The sequence below is a fragment of the Cricetulus griseus genome, chromosome 7 (genome assembly GCF_003668045.3).
Source record: "Cricetulus griseus strain 17A/GY chromosome 7, alternate assembly CriGri-PICRH-1.0, whole genome shotgun sequence".
Taxonomy (NCBI): Eukaryota; Metazoa; Chordata; class Mammalia; order Rodentia; family Cricetidae; genus Cricetulus; species Cricetulus griseus.
Genome location: NC_048600.1, coordinates 50,876,376 through 50,893,897, shown reverse-complemented (window position 1 = coordinate 50,893,897; position 17,522 = coordinate 50,876,376). Strand labels below are relative to the sequence as shown.

The window sequence follows — 17,522 nt, the reverse complement described above, 5'->3', positions numbered from 1 at the left end:
TTCTTTCATGTGGATAGCAATATGACACTACACACTGCAGCAGCCATGACATCTGCTAGGGTTTCAATCCTGTCTTCATATATCCCTCAGCAAAGCAGTTTTGCCTTTTGGTTTGTTTGTGGTTGTTTGAGACAGGGTCTCGCTATGTAGAGACCCTTGCTGTCCTGGATCTTACTATGTAGACCAAGTTCACCTTGAAGTCCCAGAGATCCACCTGCTTCTGCCTTCAAAGCACTGGGATTAAAGGCATGCCACTATGCCCAACTGCACTTTTACACTTCTAAAAAAACAGTTGACACATAATTAATTGTATACATACAGGTGGCAGTATCATATTTATGTAACTATGCAGTGTGTCATGGTCACAGGGGCTAATGGCTGATATATCTACTTCATAGACCAGCATTTTTTCAACTTGTGAAAAAATTGACTCCTTTGGGGAATCAAATGACCCTTTTCACAGGGGTCACCTAAGACCATCAGAAACTACAGATATCGCAATTCATAACACTCGCAAAATTATATTTATGGAGTAGCGATGAAAGCAAGTGTATGGTTGGGGGTTATCACAACATAAGGGACTGTCCTAAAGGGTCACAGTGTTAGGAAGGTTGAGAACCACTGTCATGGCGCAATTCTGCTCTTCCAGCCATTTTGTTGGCTAGTTTTGCTTGAGATGGAGTCTGACAATGGAGCCCTGGCTAGCCTGACAGACACTATGCAGACTAGGCTAGCCTCAAATCCATGGATAATCCTCTAGCCCCTGCCTGCACTATGGGCAGTTTCTTTTAGTTATTTTTACACACAACCCACTGTTAACTGTAGCCAAACTGCAGTAGCATGCCAGAGCTTATTCTGCTCTCTGAGCCACGTGGTACTCACCCTGTGACCTCTCTTACCCTCCCTTCTCCAGCCCCTTGGAACTACCACTCTCCCCTTATCTCTGTGAGGTCAACTTTTTGATTCCATACCTAAGGAAGAATGGGCATTATCTGTCTTTCTGTGCCTACCTTCTTTCCTTTGGCTTAATGTCCTTCAGGTCCTTCCATGCTGTCACAGGTGACAACTGCTATGGCTGACTAGCATTCCATATACACAGACCAGAGTTACTGGTGGACACTTGGCTTATCCCATATGTTGGCTGCTGGGAACAGCACTGCAATGAACAGGGGGTGATCAGACTTCCATTGTAGTCACCAACCTAGAGGACATGGCCAATAACTCTTTTTGTGTTATCTTTGTTATAGTCCCAGATTCTGTAATTGGTCTTGGAGGGAGCCTTCCCTTACAGTCTTTGACTCCAGGGGTTACCATATGGTTCCTGGACAGGACCAGATGGCAGATACCATCTGCTATGGCCACACTGCTTCCACTATGTCTCCTCAAGTTGCCTCTACAGCGTGAAAGCAGCATGGGCCTGAGTAACCAGTGGCCACGTCTGTGTTCCATTGATACTCCATGTATGAACACTGGAATTGATGTTTCTTAACATTTGTACCTGCCATAATGATCACTGCCCCGTTTGTTTGTTTGTTTGTTTGTTTGTTTGTTTGTTTGTTTTCAGCCATTTAAAACATGGGCTGGGGAATGTAGTTCAGTTGGTACATACTTACCTAGCATGCACAAAGCCCTGGGTTCGATGCCCCAGCACTCCATAAACTCCATATAGGTAATGCTACATTACCTATAGTTCCAGTAATTGTACTCTGGAGGTGGAGGCAGGGGAACCAAATTTCCAGGTGGTGATATAATGAGTTGAAGGCCAGCTTGGGATACTTTGAGACCCTGTCTCCATGCAAAGATAAATATAAATGTAAAAGCAATTCACAGCTTAATCTGTCCAGAAAAAAAGCAGCAGGCTGGATCGGGCCTACAGGCAATACTTGCTGACATATACACTCTTCTTTTACCATTTTTTCCATGTGATAAAGAGTGTACCAGGCCACCAAAATTTTGTGTTCCTTTGCTTCTGGGTTGGTCACAGTGTCCATCTCACTCTCCATGTCCCTGGCAACCCTTATGCTGACAGTCACCCACGCTAAGGTCTGATGCCGGAATCAGCCCAGGTCCCCTCTCCCCACAGCCTGGCATGAGATCAGTGGTTTCTACTGAATTCCAAGCTAGTGCTGAAACTTTTCAAGCCGTCTCCTAGCAACCACCTTCTGTTCTTGCTCCCCTTGTGGCCCCCTCTCTCCCCACCCCCTGCCATTCACACTTCCCAGATGCCAGCTTACAAAGAGGGCCTGGCCTCTCAGAGCTGCTTTGGTGGGGGTGGGTCCATCTGCAGCCCCCTCCCCCAGGCCTGGAGGTGGCTTTTGATCCTCGGACAGTCACTAGCTTCAGTGCACCTGCTCAGCCCCGGAGTCCGGTAGAGGTCACCCAGAGACCAGCCCTCAGCACTAGGGCACTGACATGCAGTATTAAGGCCCAATAGAACTCAGCTACACACACACACACACACACACACACACACACACACACACACGCCCCTTAACTGTTTTGGTGCCTCTACTGCAAGCGCCAAATGAGCCTTTCTATCTCTTGGTCTGTTCTGTGGCAATGCTGGCCTCAAACTCTCAGTTTGGTCCTCTGCCTCCCTAGCACTGAGCTCAGGTGAACACCTCACACCTCAGTAGAAAAGTGCATTCATTCCAGTGAAGAGTCACAAGCAAAATGATACTCTGATTATTAGAAAACATAGAAGAACCATCAGAATGGCTCAGGATACAAAGGAACTTGCCACCAAGCCTGAGGACCTGAGCTCAACCCCCAGGATCCACACAGTAGAGGGACAGAACCAACTCCTGAGAGCTGACCTCTGACCGCCACGTGTTCCCTGTGGCACACTCATCTGCATACATCATATACACAATAACCAACTAGAAAGAAAACACAGGAAAAGATAGTCTCAAACCTTGGGAGAGTGGCAAGCCCTGATGTGTGTCTGTCTGGGGTGATGTTCACAGGTGGCACTGTTGTGTCCCTGAGTCTGAGCCCGTCACCTCTCAACACACAAGGCAAAGAAAGTGCTTCTCGGATAGGATTGTTAGACAAGAAACACTCCCACCAACAGTGACTAAAATACCCTGAACTTACACTGTCCAGCACTTAAGTGAACTACTATACTGACCTAGAATATGTGCATTTAGGGCTGGGAATATAGCTCAGTGGCAGAGTGTTTGCCTAGCATGGAAGAGCTCCAGGGTTCCATCTCCAGTACTGCTAAAGTACAAACTAAATGAAGTCCCTGTTTGTGATTTAACAGATACTACTAACTGACTTGCATACGAAGCGAGCATCCCTTGCTCACATTCTCACTCTGCACAGGGACATGTCAGTTTTCTATCCCATCACCAACATGGGGTAGCTTCAGATGGCATTGTGCATTCATTGTTTTGTCTGCACTGTGGTGGGTGAAAGATGCCATGTGTGTTTTGTTTCTCTGCACAGTTAAGATTTGAGTGGGATCTTTTTTTCCTGTCCTGGAACATTTCAATTAGATTTACAGTGAAATAGCAGAGACCAGCCCAGCAGTCAAATGCTCAGCTGGGCTAAGCCACCTAGCTCCCCTGTGCCACGGGATGAGGCTGTCAGCCTGTGTGTCTCACACTGTAACTGTGGGGTGACCACACTCCCCCAGTACTGTTGACTTTCTGTCGCAGCCAAGAAGGGCTGGTGAGTGAATCCTGCAGGTTGCTGTATGTGTACACTACCTGAGGATCTGTGTGAAGAGGACTACAGAGGAGAGCAAAGCTCCCTTTATCACAAGCTCCGTCACAGTGGAGAGGAGTCTCCATTGCAGGGCTTCGGACAGAGATGGAGGTTGACTCGATCCATTGGGGAACCCTCAGGGAGAGGCTGTGTTTCCCCCACAGTGAGCCTCACAGCACACTGTGTGTCACATGCTCTGCTTTGGCTGGGATTCTTGTGGCTCAGCATGGTGACACTGTTTCACACGGGCCAGGGCCTGGCAGTGATGTACATCTTTGAGAAATCAAGATGCAATGGGATGTAAATTATCACCCAACATGTGTAGTCTATTAGTCTAATGAATCCTTCTAGCCCTGAATCCCAGGGGACTGACAGTAACATGACAGAGGCTGTTCAGCAAATGATGCTGGAACAATTCGCTATACGTATAGAAAATTTAACTTTTTATTCTTATTTCACCTCAATTGAAAATTAATCTGGTTTGGATCATAGAGCTAAAACATCAAAACTGAAACAATAAAACTTTAGCAGAAAGTACAGGAATTTCTGTTGGCCGTGATGTAGCTCAATGGTTGAGTGCCTGCGCAAGTGTGCATAGGTCCTGAATTCAATCCTCAGTGTAGCCATAAACAAATAAGTGTAAAGGAAATGTTTTACAAAGGTTTTTGTGGGACAGAAAAAGCACAAACTATAGATGGAATAAGGCAGATGTCAACCAGGAGTTCAGAACAGGCTCAGCTATGTGAAACCCTCTCTGAATAATAATATTTTTTTAAAAAAAGTAAAATAATAAGATGCAAGGCTATTCCCAATGGGATGGCTGCCAGTCGCAAGTGTTGACAGAGAGCTAGAAAACTTGCTGCATTGCTGATGGAACTGTAAGTGATGGAGTGACTCTGGAGACTCACTTTGCGGCTGTTAGAAGGTAAATGTACAGCCATTGATTCAGCAAATCTCTGAACTGTGTGTCTTTATGAGCTGAATTGCACACCCTTCCACATTCTTACAGTGAAACTCTACTGAGTGCCTGTGAGTCAGAATGTGACCACATCTAAAGACAGAGCCTTGTAGAGGCAGTTAAAGTAGGGCGGACCTGATCCAGCCTGATGGGTATCTTTATAAAAAGAGGGAATTTGGACACACACTGAGACACCAGGTACTTGTGAGCACAAAAAGATGAAGTGAGGACAGCAGCAAGGAGTCATTTGCAAGCCAAGGACAGGGGCCTCAGGAGAAAAACCATATATACTGGGACCTCCATATCAGGCATCAGCCTCCAAGAGACATGAGGAATATAGTTCTGTGGTGTTACACTTCAGCAGCCTCAACCAATAACACAATATCTAACTGAAATGACACCCTGGCTCCATAGCAAAGACTTGACCACGGGCGTTCATAGAAACTTCAGTCATGGTGACTGAGAGATGGTTGCAGTTTGGTGTTCATGGACTGATGAAGTGCTAAGCACACTACATCCTGTGAAATGTTACACAGTAATAAAAAGGAAGTGAGCTACTGTAGAATGTAAGACCTGAATGAACTTCAAAAACTTATTAATAGAAGCCAAGGATGCAAAAGTATTGTTTGACTCTGCTTATGTGGAACTCAAGAAAAATCAAACTTGATCTGTAACACCAAAAAGTTCCACTGGTAGTCACCAGGAAATAGAGGGGAGGCTAGATGAAAAGGGTAGATAGAAGGGCACCTTTCTGATATGTAATGTTCTGAATCTTGATGCCCCCCCTTGCTGGTTTCCATGGGGACTTGCACCCATGAGGTGCGCGCACACACGCACACACACACACACACACACACACACACACAAATAAATAAGTAGATAGATAGATAGATAGATAGATAGATAGATAGATAGATAGATAGATAGAGGAATTGACTGTTTTGTTGGGGTCCTAGAGGTGAAATCTGGGGCATCAGACACCCCAGGAAAATGCCCTGCTTCTGAGCTGCAGCCCAGCCCTATTTTGAAGGTTCTTTTGATAAATGCCCTTACAATCATAAGTCTTAGAAACCAGACCTGGATGCACCTCGGAGCAGGGGAGTGGAGGTGGAATGTTGTCATCACATTATGTCACCACATTATGTCACCACAGGACATATGAGGAAGAGACCAGCGAGAATGAGGCAGTAGCTGAAGAGGAGGAAGAGAGAGAAGAGGGGGAGGAAGATGTCTTCACTGAAAAGGTCTCCCCAGAGGCAGAAGAGTACCCAGCATTAAAGGTAAAAAGAACCAGCCTGGGGAGATAATATTTCATCCCAATGTCTGGGCCATCAGAAAAGGCTCAGGGCATCATGGGATAGCTCTCCAAAGGGGCAGTGCACTCAGAAGTGGCTGTCCCTGCACTTTGAATCATATTTGGAGACACAGTGCATCAGATGGGTCCTGGTCTTTTCTTCTGCCCTCTGTGGCTTCCTATTTTTCTGGTCAGATCTCAAGCTTTAAAGTCACATGGATCTTAGTTCAGAGCCTGACTCTGCCCCTCCTTATGTAGTCTTGGGTAGATGACTTCATTTCCACCCAATCTCCATTTCTTCATCTTTAAAATGCACATGGTAACACCAGTCTTGCTCATAGACCTGGAACACAGATCTCGATTCTCAGAGCCAGCAGGATGCCTACAACTAATACATATGATGTTCTTGAGCAGAGCACTGGGGCAGAGCCTCCAGTGCCTAGCCAGGGGAGTCCTAGAGCAAACCCAATCACATTTTTCTGCCTCCTCTGTACCAAGGAGTGTCTCTGCAGTTTCTCCCGCCACAGGGCACTCTAGTCACGCTCAAGCCGGTACTGTTTCTGCTAAGACCGCTTCTGAGCTTTATGTCCATCTTTTGCTGATGGCAGCTATGTGCAGGTAGAGAACGTGATGGGCTGTGGTGGCGGTGTTTGTTTGCTTTTTTTCCTTTTTTGATTTTTGACAGGGTCTCACTATGTAGCCCAGGCTGGCCTTGAACTCAGTTTTCTTTGTGCAGGGATTATAAGCATGTGCTACTGTGATTGCTCTATCATAGTCTTATAGCCAAAAGGAGGTTTGCTAGTTGCCTCCATGATTCCAGAAAAACATTAGAGTTATGGCTAGGACCTCGAAGGTCTTTGATTTATCTGGCGCTTAAGCATGGAGGATGGATGGTCAGTGCTTACAGGAACTGGTGGTGCCTCCCCCAGCTCCCAGCAGTACATGCAGTAGAAGAGTGGGAATGGGCACCCTGCCCTCAGTTGCCATTCTGATAGATCCCGTTGACTAAGACTATCATGGTGAGAGCCTAAGAAGTTCGTCTATGCCTGTGGCCAAAATTGAGACAACAGAAGTGGGAGTTGCCTTGTAGACCAAGAGAGGGCCCAGAGACTCAGTGGACACTCTTGTCAAGACTGACTTCTTCCTCAGGTGGACAGAGAGACCAATACCGACAGCGTGGCCCCATCCCCAACAGTGGTGCGGCCCAAGGACCGGCGGGTGGGTGCCCCTTCGCCAGGGCCGTTTCTTCGAGGGAGTACCATCATCCGCTCCAAGACCTTCTCACCTGGACCCCAGAGCCAGTACGTGTGCCGGGTAAGCAAATGATGGTGCCTTCCCCTCCCCTCAGAACAGCCAGGGGTCTACTCTAGCTCTGGGTACAAATAGGTGGCACTCTCACAGCGTGTCTTACTCTCCCAGATGCCTTGGGCATCTTCTGGTAGGTTTAACTCCATGGACCTCAGTTTCCCTATCCCACTCCAATGGATAGTTTTACTCTTGACTCGTTGATGTAAGAAAATCAGCTGGAGTGTGGGACTGAGTGGATGGCTTAGTGGGTAAGAACCCTTGCTTTGCAAGCACGAGGACTTGAGTTAGAATCCCCTAGTACCCATGTAAAAGCCAGACATGGCCATATCTCAACCTCAGCTTTAGGGCCCAGAAACATGTGGATCCTGGGACCTCGCTACCACCCAAGACCTTGTCTTGGCTAGGCATTGGCGGTGCACGCCTCTAATCCCAGCACTCAGGAGGCATAGGTAGGAGGATCTCTGTGAGTGCGAGGCCAGCCTGGTCTACAGAGCAAGTTCCAGGACAACCTCCAAAGCAATACAGAGAAACCCTGTCTCAAAAAACCAAAAAAAAAAAAAAAAAAAAAAGACAAGAAAAGACTTTGTAAAGGGCATAAAGCATAGGGTGATAAAGAAAGATACCATGTATAATCCTCTAGCCTCCATGGGCACACACATAGAAAATAAGCTTTTTTAAAGAAAAAAGAATATTCCGCGAAACAATAGAGTTGCAGCCAAAACGAAGATGGTGACTTCACTTTTAATTTAAATGTCACAGCCCAGCACAGTTGTGATCTCAGCATCTGGATGGCTAGGCCAGGAGGACCCGGAGTTTGAGAGTTCAAGGTCAGCCTGGGCTTGTGTAAAAACAAACATTGGAAGCAACATTACGTGCCAAGATGTCTGCAGGATTTACTTCACTTTGGTTGTTCAATATTCTTCCCTTTTCTTTAGCACAGATTTTTAAAATGTAATTATTTAACAAACAAAGGGTCCTAGGAGGATGGTTTTTCATTTTTTGATTGTTTTGTTTTGTTTTGCTTTTAATTAAATGTCTACGGGTATGTTGCCTGCATGTGTGTCTGGTGCCTAGAAAGGCCAGAAGAGGGTGTCAGATCTTCTGGAACTGGAGTTAGAGACAGTTGTGAGCTGTCTGGTGGGTGCTAGGAATTGAACCCAACTCCTACAAGAGCAGCCAATGCTCTTAACCATTGAGCAATTTCTCCAGCCCATGGAAGTTAAAATGCCAGGACATTAGAATCTAGGAAGCCAAGTCAGATAAGAGTGGTCAGAGGTTCAGCCAGGGTGATGGGTCCAGCCATGTTTAAAAGTGGAAAGCTGTTCTTTTCTTCTCAGAATGTTCTTTAACCAGCTGCTTCCTCTTCATTTAATGTTCTCCTCATGCAGACATTTAAGTCTCTGTGTATGCGGACACCACAGCAGGATGCTACTGGCAGCTTTGGTTTTGAATTGCATTGCAACATAACTGTTTTGTGGCTTTGTACCCCACAAAACATGACAGAAACCAAGTGCCTGGCTGTGACATCCCACACCTGTGAGAGTTGCAGGCCATGCTAGGCGTGGTGCCATGAGCCTGCAATCCCAGCTACTGGGAGGGAGAAGCAGAAGGATCAGAAATTCTAAGTCATCTTTGGCTATCTAGAAATTTCAAGGCCAGACTAGGCTACATAAAACCTCACCTCAAAAAAGAAATCAAGTGTTCCTATGGAGGGAAAATGTTTTAGGTAGATATAGAATGAGAAAGACATCTAAATGTGGTGGGACACACCATGGTGCCAGGGATCAGAAAGGCTGAAGCATGAGAATCCTGAGTTTAAGGCCAGCCTGGCATACAGAGCAAACCCTATCTCAGAAACCAGGAACTGGCTTGGTGGTGTCGCACACCTACCTATAATCTAAGCAATTAGAGGGCTGATAAGGCAGGAATATCAGGAATTCAAGACCAGACTGGGCTTCAAAACCTCACTACCACCCCTATCTCCATCCCTGCACTCCTCTACACACGCACACACCCCAAAAAAGATAAGTAAGGAGATATCACTTAATGGCAGGCTGCTCACCTTGTAGCCTAGCACATACAAGGCCTTGGGTTTGATGCTCGGTATTTGGAGTGAAAAAAAAGAAAACTTTGGTAAACAGGCTTGTACTATACTCAACAGTACTATACTCCCTGTGAGCTCGATTCCTCATGGTTCACACCCTACCCTTCCTTCAGAATGGCCACTTGACACCTCAGAAGGAGTCTTCCCTGCCGAATGGCCAGTGAGCATCTCCCCTACCTTAAAACATTCTAATAGACCCCACAGACCTGGCCAGGTGCTTGGCCACAGGCTGTTATGGTAGGTGATAGCTTGTTGCTTTTGAATTACTGAGACTGAACCTAGGCCTCACCCTACCTGAGCCCAATTCCATTCTTCAATTGAGCTGCTTGTTAACATTTTAGCTTTAAGAAATTAAAAAGTCTGACATTAAAAAATTAAAAAGATAAAGTCTGACATTAAATTTCAGTTCTTTGGTGGGGGTGGAAAGAGTAGAAGGAGGGATTCTTTGGGACCCCTAGGCTGCATGTTCTCTAATGGCAGCAGTTGGCCTAGGGCCGGGCTCTGCAATTCACTCCCCCCAGCTCTCTCTCTTTTATGGTTGCCACCCTGTGATGCGGTCCTCATACCTTTCCTGGTTATCCAACTCTTCAAACCCTGTCTAGGCCAACCCACTTTCCTTCATGCTACTGTGCATGGAGGTTCTGCTCACCTTCCAAGTCCCAGGGGTCATTCTGGTTGCTTGGGCTCTGGAACCAGCTGCTGCTCCCATCCAGCCATGAGGAAAGCACACCTAAGACCGGTGCATGCCTTCCCTGAGTCCTGGACTGAAGTGATGCTTGCTATACCTTCTCCTGTCCGAGCCTCACATACCCACTGAGTAATAAGAATCAGTTACAAAAAAACTATTAAGAAAACTTTAAGCCAGGCAATGGTGTCACACCACACTCTGTCATTTAACCTAGCTAATGCTATGGAGGAGGAAGGGAATTTCTCAGGGTCCCAGGAGCCCAGCTCCAAGGCCTAAAGTTATGAGACTGAGTGGAGAGGCTAATCTTTTCATTACCTCAAGCTACACAAATTCAGTTCGCTGGGTACCTATCACTTTAGTTCCCCCCCCCCCAAAAAAAAAAACCTTCCCCGAAGCCCCTCCCAGTGAAAATGGAGGCCTTCTCTTCTGGGTTAAGTCTCAAGCTAATCATTCAATTGGATCAGCATCTGTGCGAGTAGTGCAGGCCGAGACCATAGGGGCTACAAAGCTTGTAGGAAATGTGGGATTTCCTGAAGTCACCAGACACTGATGTGGGAGAGCCTGACTTATGCTGAAGGATGCTACAGTTAAGTCAGCTCACAACTGTAGAGAGGAAAACCCATCCAGTGCTCGAAACAGGAGGGCACTGAAGGATTTAGAGAAGGCTTTAGGGTAACAGCTAAGACCTCGGCTTGTGCAGACCGACTACCTCATGAGCATACGATGAAAATCAAATACAGATAAATGGATGTCATTCATCAGAAGTCACGCCAAGGGAAATCAGTGGCTGGCTATACCAGGGGAAATTAATTCTTGGCTCATTGTTTTTCATCAGGATTAGAATATCGCTGTGATTTTGTTAAGATGGGAAACAAAAGGAAGCACATCAGAGAAGTGTTACTCATCATGCAACCAGCCCAGCAGTCATTTAGTAGCCAGTTCTCCTTTATTGAATGTGTATGTCTCTATGTGAATATATGCCACATGAGTGCAGATGTCTGCCGGAGCCAGGGAGGCTATTAGATCTCCAGGAGCTGGAGTTACAGGTGTGAACTGTGGCTGTGAGCTACCTGCTATGGGTGCTGGGAACCAAACCTCTACAAGAACAGCAAGTGTTCTTAACCACTGACCCCATTTGTCTAGCCCCAATAGCCATCTGTTATCAGACTGACTTTCATGTTATCAAAATGCTTATGTTCAGTAATCTTTATTTTACATGATAGTGTGGTCATGTAATTCCAGCATTAGGAGGTGGAGGCAGGAGATTCAAGCCCAGCTTCAGCAGCATAGAGGGTCCAGGGCCAACCTGGGCTACATGAGACCCTGTCTCCAAAAATAAAAACAAACAAAAAGTGAAGTTCAAGAATGGATGTAGTTTTTCCTGCTCTCTAATAACACAAAAATATTTGGTCTCAAGGATCAATTGTCCTGATAACTTTTGGGGGGGAGCTAAATGAAAGGAAGCTACCTTTAATTAAAACAATGAAATATGAGGCCATCTTCTGGTCCCTCGTGCAACCAGTAGGTTCCTCTACGTTAATTTCGCAGTGCTATGCATAGCCTGGGCCTGTGGCAACACACTGGCCTTGAAGTCTCCATTTGGTGATCTCTGCTGTGAAACCCTCTTTGTCTCTCTGGAACGTTTGTCTGTTTGTTTTTGTTTTTGTTTTTCGAGACAAGGTTTCTCTGTGTAGCTTTGTAGACCAGGTTGTCCTCGAAGTCACAGAGATCTGCCTGCCTCTGCCTCCCTAGTGCTGGGATTAAAAGCATGTGCCATCAATTCCCAACTGGAATGCTTGTCTGAATGAAACTATAACTAAGGAAGGCACCAAGTACCGAGTTAGGGCCTCCACCCACATGGTCATCGCTTGCATCAATATTACCCTGTTTCTTGTTATGGTTCAGACTCTGCCTGGCACAGGACTGTTACTGTCATTATCTTTAATAATGATGAATAGTCATGAAAATAATGATACTAGTAGCTTCTCAGTAGAGTCCCAGAGCAGTGAAATGACAGCTGCCAGGGCTGTGCCGTGGGTGTGGCCCATGCCAACCCTGCCCCTTTTGGAAATAAGACTCAATCAAGCAGTCACCCTGACCTCACCTGATGGGGAAAGGCTGTCACAGATGAGAATGCAGGACTCTGGGGAAACATGAAAAATGAGCCAATGGTGGGATTTAAATGGGGAAAATGGCTGAGCTCAACTATTGGAGAGTCTGTATGTTCCTTCTCTGTAAAGATGTGGCTCCTTGGCCCTGGGGCAGCCTCTTTCTCCTCCTGCATCTCTCTGCTTGCAGTACTGGAGACCTGGCATGTGTTAACTTTGTGCTATACCACGGAGCTGCATCTCTGCTCCAAGTACCTCTCTCATAGGTGGTTCTGTTGGAGTCACTGAAGGTGAACTCTCTGGATGACAGGGACAAGTGGCTGTAAGCATCCCTTTACATGGTAGGACAGAGGGACAGTATATCCTACAGTGGCACTCTTGTCATCAAGCCCTGCCGAGCAGCTCCTCAACAACTTTGGGCGGGTTCTATGACTCGTGAACTTCTGTGCCCTGTGTGTTACATGGGGACAGTGTTTACATGGTGCTGTGAGGATGCAGTGAGGTGCCCCCATCTCATTTAGCGCCAAGTGGAGACAACTGTGAGATAGAACAGGACACACCCTGCCTAGGGCATGTTTGTTGGATGGTCATTTTACAAGGGCGGGAAGTTCAGAGCAATGCCTGGAATAGGAAGCTCAATGTCTGGATCCAGTTCAGGAAGGTGATCTCCTTCCTGGGCCTGCTGAACCTGCCAGGGCACACTTATTACCATGCCTGGCTTGGTTTCTCTCTTGCAGCTGAATCGAAGCGACAGTGATAGTTCCACTCTGTCTAAGAAGCCACCTTTTGTTCGGAACTCCCTGGAGCGTCGAAGTGTCCGGATGAAACGGGTAAGATTCACCTGGGAGCTCTTGTGTGCCTGCTGCACTTCATTTCTAGAAGGCCTGTGTGTGGATAGCCAAGGGCTGGCACGTCAGGGGAAAGGGAGAGGGAGTGGGACAGGCTGGGCAGAATGGGTCTGCGGGTAAAGGTGCTTGCTGCATGACCCTGATGACTGAGTTCGAAGTTTAAGGACAGAACCAACACCAAAGTGTCCTTTTATCTCTACATGTGCATACATGCATTCTCAGTGTGCATACACATGCACAATGGTAGCTAGGTAGACACGTATTCACTCTGAGGAATATTCTAGAACTTCTGCATTCAACTATTTTATGCTTGTCGGGAGCTGGGGAAATGACTCAGTGGGTAAGAGCACTTGTTTTACAAACATGAGGACTCAGTTTGAATCCTCATGTAAAAAACCAGGCATGGCTGTGTTTGCCTATAACCCCAGCATGGGAGTAGGGGGAGAGAAATGGGTGGTTCCTGAGAGGTCACTAACCAGGCCTAACCAAAATGGCAAGTCCTGGTTCAGTACCCTGTCTCAAGGCAATAAGAATAGGGGAAGACAGCTGGGCAGTGGTGGAGCACACCTTTAATCCCAGCACTCGGGAAGCAGAGGCAGGTGGATCTTTGTGAGTTCGAGGCCAGTCAGGGCTACACAGGGAAACCCTGTCTCGAAAATTTTTAAAGAAAGGAAGGAGAGAGAGAGAGAGAGAGAGAGAGAGAGAGAGAGAGAGAGAGAGAGAGACTAGGGGATGATACCCAACATCCTGCTCTGGCCTCTTACTAAACACTGAAGCTGGTGACCAACCCTTAGGCATATGGGCATTTTTAAGACCCAGCCATAACTCCAGCAATCAGAGAGAGGGTTCTTGCCTAGTGTGTTCAAAGGCTAGCACTACAAAACAAACTTAAACAATAATACAACTAGAATGTCCACAGGCTATGAGACTGTCTTCAGGTATGGAGTGATCCAAGAACTCAAATAATTCCAGCAGGCCTCTTTTGCCCCTCCTCTTGACTCTACTCCTGCCAGACAGCTGAATTAAACAGGGCCAGGCTACTGCAGGCACACAGTCAAGGAAATGCACAGTACAATGTGCATTGAAAGCAGAACCTGAGGACAGGGTAGCAGCAGACACCATTCACAAAGTACAAATGCCAAAAGCACTGTGCTGGAATTCCAGCTTTCCCACTTGGGCTCCACCCACTTTAACCTAAAACCTCAGATAGTAGTAATAGCTGGGCCCTTGGAGGGCTACTGTGAAACAGGGTAACTGGAGTAGAGTACCTTTTACATCGGACACATGCTGTATGACTTTGAACATATGTTCTGTAAGAGGGGGTTGCCTACACAAAAAGGATGGCAGGTCTTGGGGTTCAGGGGATAAGGATCTGTGGGATTTCTGGACTGAGACCTCTAATGGGTGTGGGCATCTTCTCCATCCCCACAGCCTTCATCCGTCAAGTCCCTGCGCACAGAGCGCCTGATCCGCACCTCGCTGGACCTGGAACTAGACCTACAGGCAACGAGGACTTGGCACAGCCAGCTGACTCAGGAGATCTCAGTGCTGAAGGAACTGAAGGAGCATTTGGAGCAAGCCAAGAACCATGGGGAGAAGGAGCTGCCACAGTGGCTTCGTGAAGATGAGCGCTTCCGCCTGCTGCTGAGGATGCTGGAGAAGAGAGTAAGTACCACTGCCTTTAAACAACCCTGTGATTCCGTTGCAGGTCCCCTGAGGGTGGTCAGGGACCCAGGAGGCCCTTGACTTGGCTCTGCAGGTGTTATCATTGATGTTTTTGTGTGAGTGATTATGATTCAGTGTCACTCACCATTAATCCTTCATGGAATGTACCAAGTACCTCACCCAGGTGGGCTGTGCACTTAACAGAAAGCTGAAGCAGGAAGAATTACCAGGAGTTCAACACCTGCCTAGACCATATAGTCTAGACTAAGCTAGAATGAAACACTGTTTCCAGTACAAACAAAACAATCTGGGTCTTTTTCCTAGTCTGTAAAATTGAAGCAACTGTAAAATCTCCCCTTCCAGGCTCCTGAGGAGTAGGTAAGTGTTAGGATAAATCTTTCCACCAAAAGCCGCTGAGCCCCACTGCCACATATGCACTTTACGCCAGCCGCCTGTCCGAGTTAGGCCCAAATGAATACACAGAAACTTGTATTAGGTTCAAAGCTGCTTGGCCAATGACTAGGATTCTCATCTGCTAGCTCAGTCTTAATTATCATAAATCTATATATTTTATAAGACTTATCAGACGCCTTATTGGCATCCCTCCTTGCCAGTGGATCACATTGTGCTGCTGGAGGAGGAGCAAGGGGAAAAAGGGACCCTTCCTGTTTCTCCTTCGCTTAAATATGAGTCTCCTTGCTATGTCACTTCCTGCTTGGATCACCACTTCTCTACTACATTTTCCAGAATCCTCTTTGACTCCTAGTCCCGTCTAACTAGCTGTCTCATTGGTCAAACAGTATTTTATTTAACAATCAATAAAATAAACATACACAGTACATTCCCCATCAGGTAAGGATGTACACCTCCCCGGGCATTTCATCTCATTTCCTACAGGCACACATAGGACTTCTGTTCCCTGGCCCCGTGCTCAGGCCTCATAGGTAGATGATGTGAGCACAGCCTGTTATCCTTCTGCATAAAGCAGATCCCATGGTACAATTTACACTGCTGAGAGCAAGCACTACAGAGCAGAGGACTCTCTCCCATGTCAAACCCTTGTTTGCTTTGCCTCACAGGTCGATCGTGCAGAACATAAGGGTGAGCTGCAAACAGATAAGATGATGAGGGCAGCTGCCAAGGATGTGCACAGGCTTCGAGGCCGGAGCTGTAAGGAGCCTCCAGAAGTGCAGTCTTTCAGGTGAGTCGGTGATCCCAGACTGATGCCTTCTGCTACCCAGTCAGCCCATCTTTACTGGCCTCACTGTTCCCAGACCGTGTTCCTGGGCATTGCCTCTGTTGCTAGCGGAGCTGTAGCCTGCACTGGAACAGCTGTTCATTCTCTGCCAGGCTCCCATAACGCTGTGAGCACTGTGTGCTGTTATCTGTCCCTGCACAACTCAGCCCAATTTGTGAGATCCTGTTGTTTAATGAATGAGCCACCTGCTTCATCCTTTCCTCTTAGCCTTCTGGTACTGGTAATTGCAGAGGCCTGGCTTGTGATGCGGGGGAGGGTGCTATGGATACTCACCTAATTTCCTGGCTTTGCCTGCCTGCCTGATAGGATCACAGCTTTATCTTTGCCCTGCTGGGCCTACACATATCAGAGGAGGGTCACAAGTGCCATTTGGCCTGGGCCTCCCAAAATAAAGGGATTTAGTCACCCTCCATCCACCACATTGTGAGTTCAAGGCCAACCTAGGGTTTCATGAGACCGTGTGTGTGTGTGTGTGTGTGTGTGTGTGTGTGTGTGTGTGTGTGTGTGTGTGTGTGTGTGTTGTGTTTCCTGTGTTGATCAAAAGATCTAATGGGTCCTTAACCAGGCATGATTTTGTCTCTTGTGTCACTGCAAGGGACATCTGGCAACATTGATACTTTATTTTTTTTTAAAGGTGGGTCTATGTTTCTAAGACTTCAGAAACATGGACTCGAGATATGTTTCTCTATCGGCCTCTTTTGTTTCTGGGACCAGAGACCTGTACCACTATGCTCAGAGTCTACAGGTTTCAGATTTTATAACCAGAGTTCAGACATGCTAATAGCATTTAGTAGCAGCCAGAGCTGTCACTAAATATCCTACAGTATATTGCAAAGAATGACCCAGCCCAGGGATTGGGACGTAGCTCAGTGGCAGATTGTGGCTTGGCATACATGATGCCCTGAGTTTCAGACCCAAAACAGAAAGACTTCCGAGTGACCTTGAGACACCTGTTCTCTATCACAGGGAGAAGATGGCATTTTTCACCCGGCCTCGGATGAACATTCCAGCTCTCTCTGCAGATGACGTCTAACCACCAGAAAAGTATTTTTTTGTTTCACGGACCATGCTGTGAAGGTTGACTGTGGCTAAAGTTATTTATGAGGCATTATATGAAGGTACCAAGTCACAAGTCCCCAAGCGCTCTTGTTGGTTTGAAGATGACAGACTTTTTAGTTCAGGTTTTCTTGTTATATTTAAACAATGACATAACAACAACAACAACAAACCAAACAAACAAACAAACAAAAAAACCAGCATTAAAATGACAAGATTGTATAGTTTGTATATTTAGGAATGTATTTTTGGGAAAGAAAATTTAAATGAACTAAAGCAGTGTTAAGTGGCTGCTAGTCTTCAAATTGTCTAGAGTTTTCTTTTTGTACAGCAACAACTTTTAGAGATTTCCCTGCAATAAAAAAAGTCATGTTTGGGGAACGATAACCCTCAAAAAGAAGTGCTGCAGACGGCACAGCACAGCTAACCTGCCCTAGGTAACGTATTTTGTACAATATTACAAAGAGGAGGATGTACAGAAACCGTGGGGGGGGAGGGGAGTCCAAGACTGTCCACGGATCTTT

General features: G+C 46.6%; 1 protein-coding gene across 2 annotated transcripts in view; it reads left to right on the top strand.

The window, feature by feature from the left end:
- The window catches only part of Wwc1 (WW and C2 domain containing 1), a 147,005-nt gene extending 130,030 nt beyond the window's left edge, over nucleotides 1-16,975 (top strand). Inside the window, exons 18-23 of one of the 2 annotated variants that reach the window (XM_035448195.1) lie at nucleotides 5,823-5,949; nucleotides 7,113-7,277; nucleotides 12,909-13,000; nucleotides 14,432-14,684; nucleotides 15,764-15,885; nucleotides 16,909-16,975. In XM_035448195.1, the coding sequence (XP_035304086.1) occupies nucleotides 5,823-5,949; nucleotides 7,113-7,277; nucleotides 12,909-13,000; nucleotides 14,432-14,684; nucleotides 15,764-15,885; nucleotides 16,909-16,975 (826 nt within the window). Of the gene's footprint in view, nucleotides 1-5,822; nucleotides 5,950-7,112; nucleotides 7,278-12,908; nucleotides 13,002-14,431; nucleotides 14,685-15,763; nucleotides 15,886-16,908 lie in introns of both variants that reach the window. The other variant, XM_027425225.2, reaches the window with a different exon arrangement.
- Nucleotides 16,976-17,522: the final 547 nt, after the last annotated feature.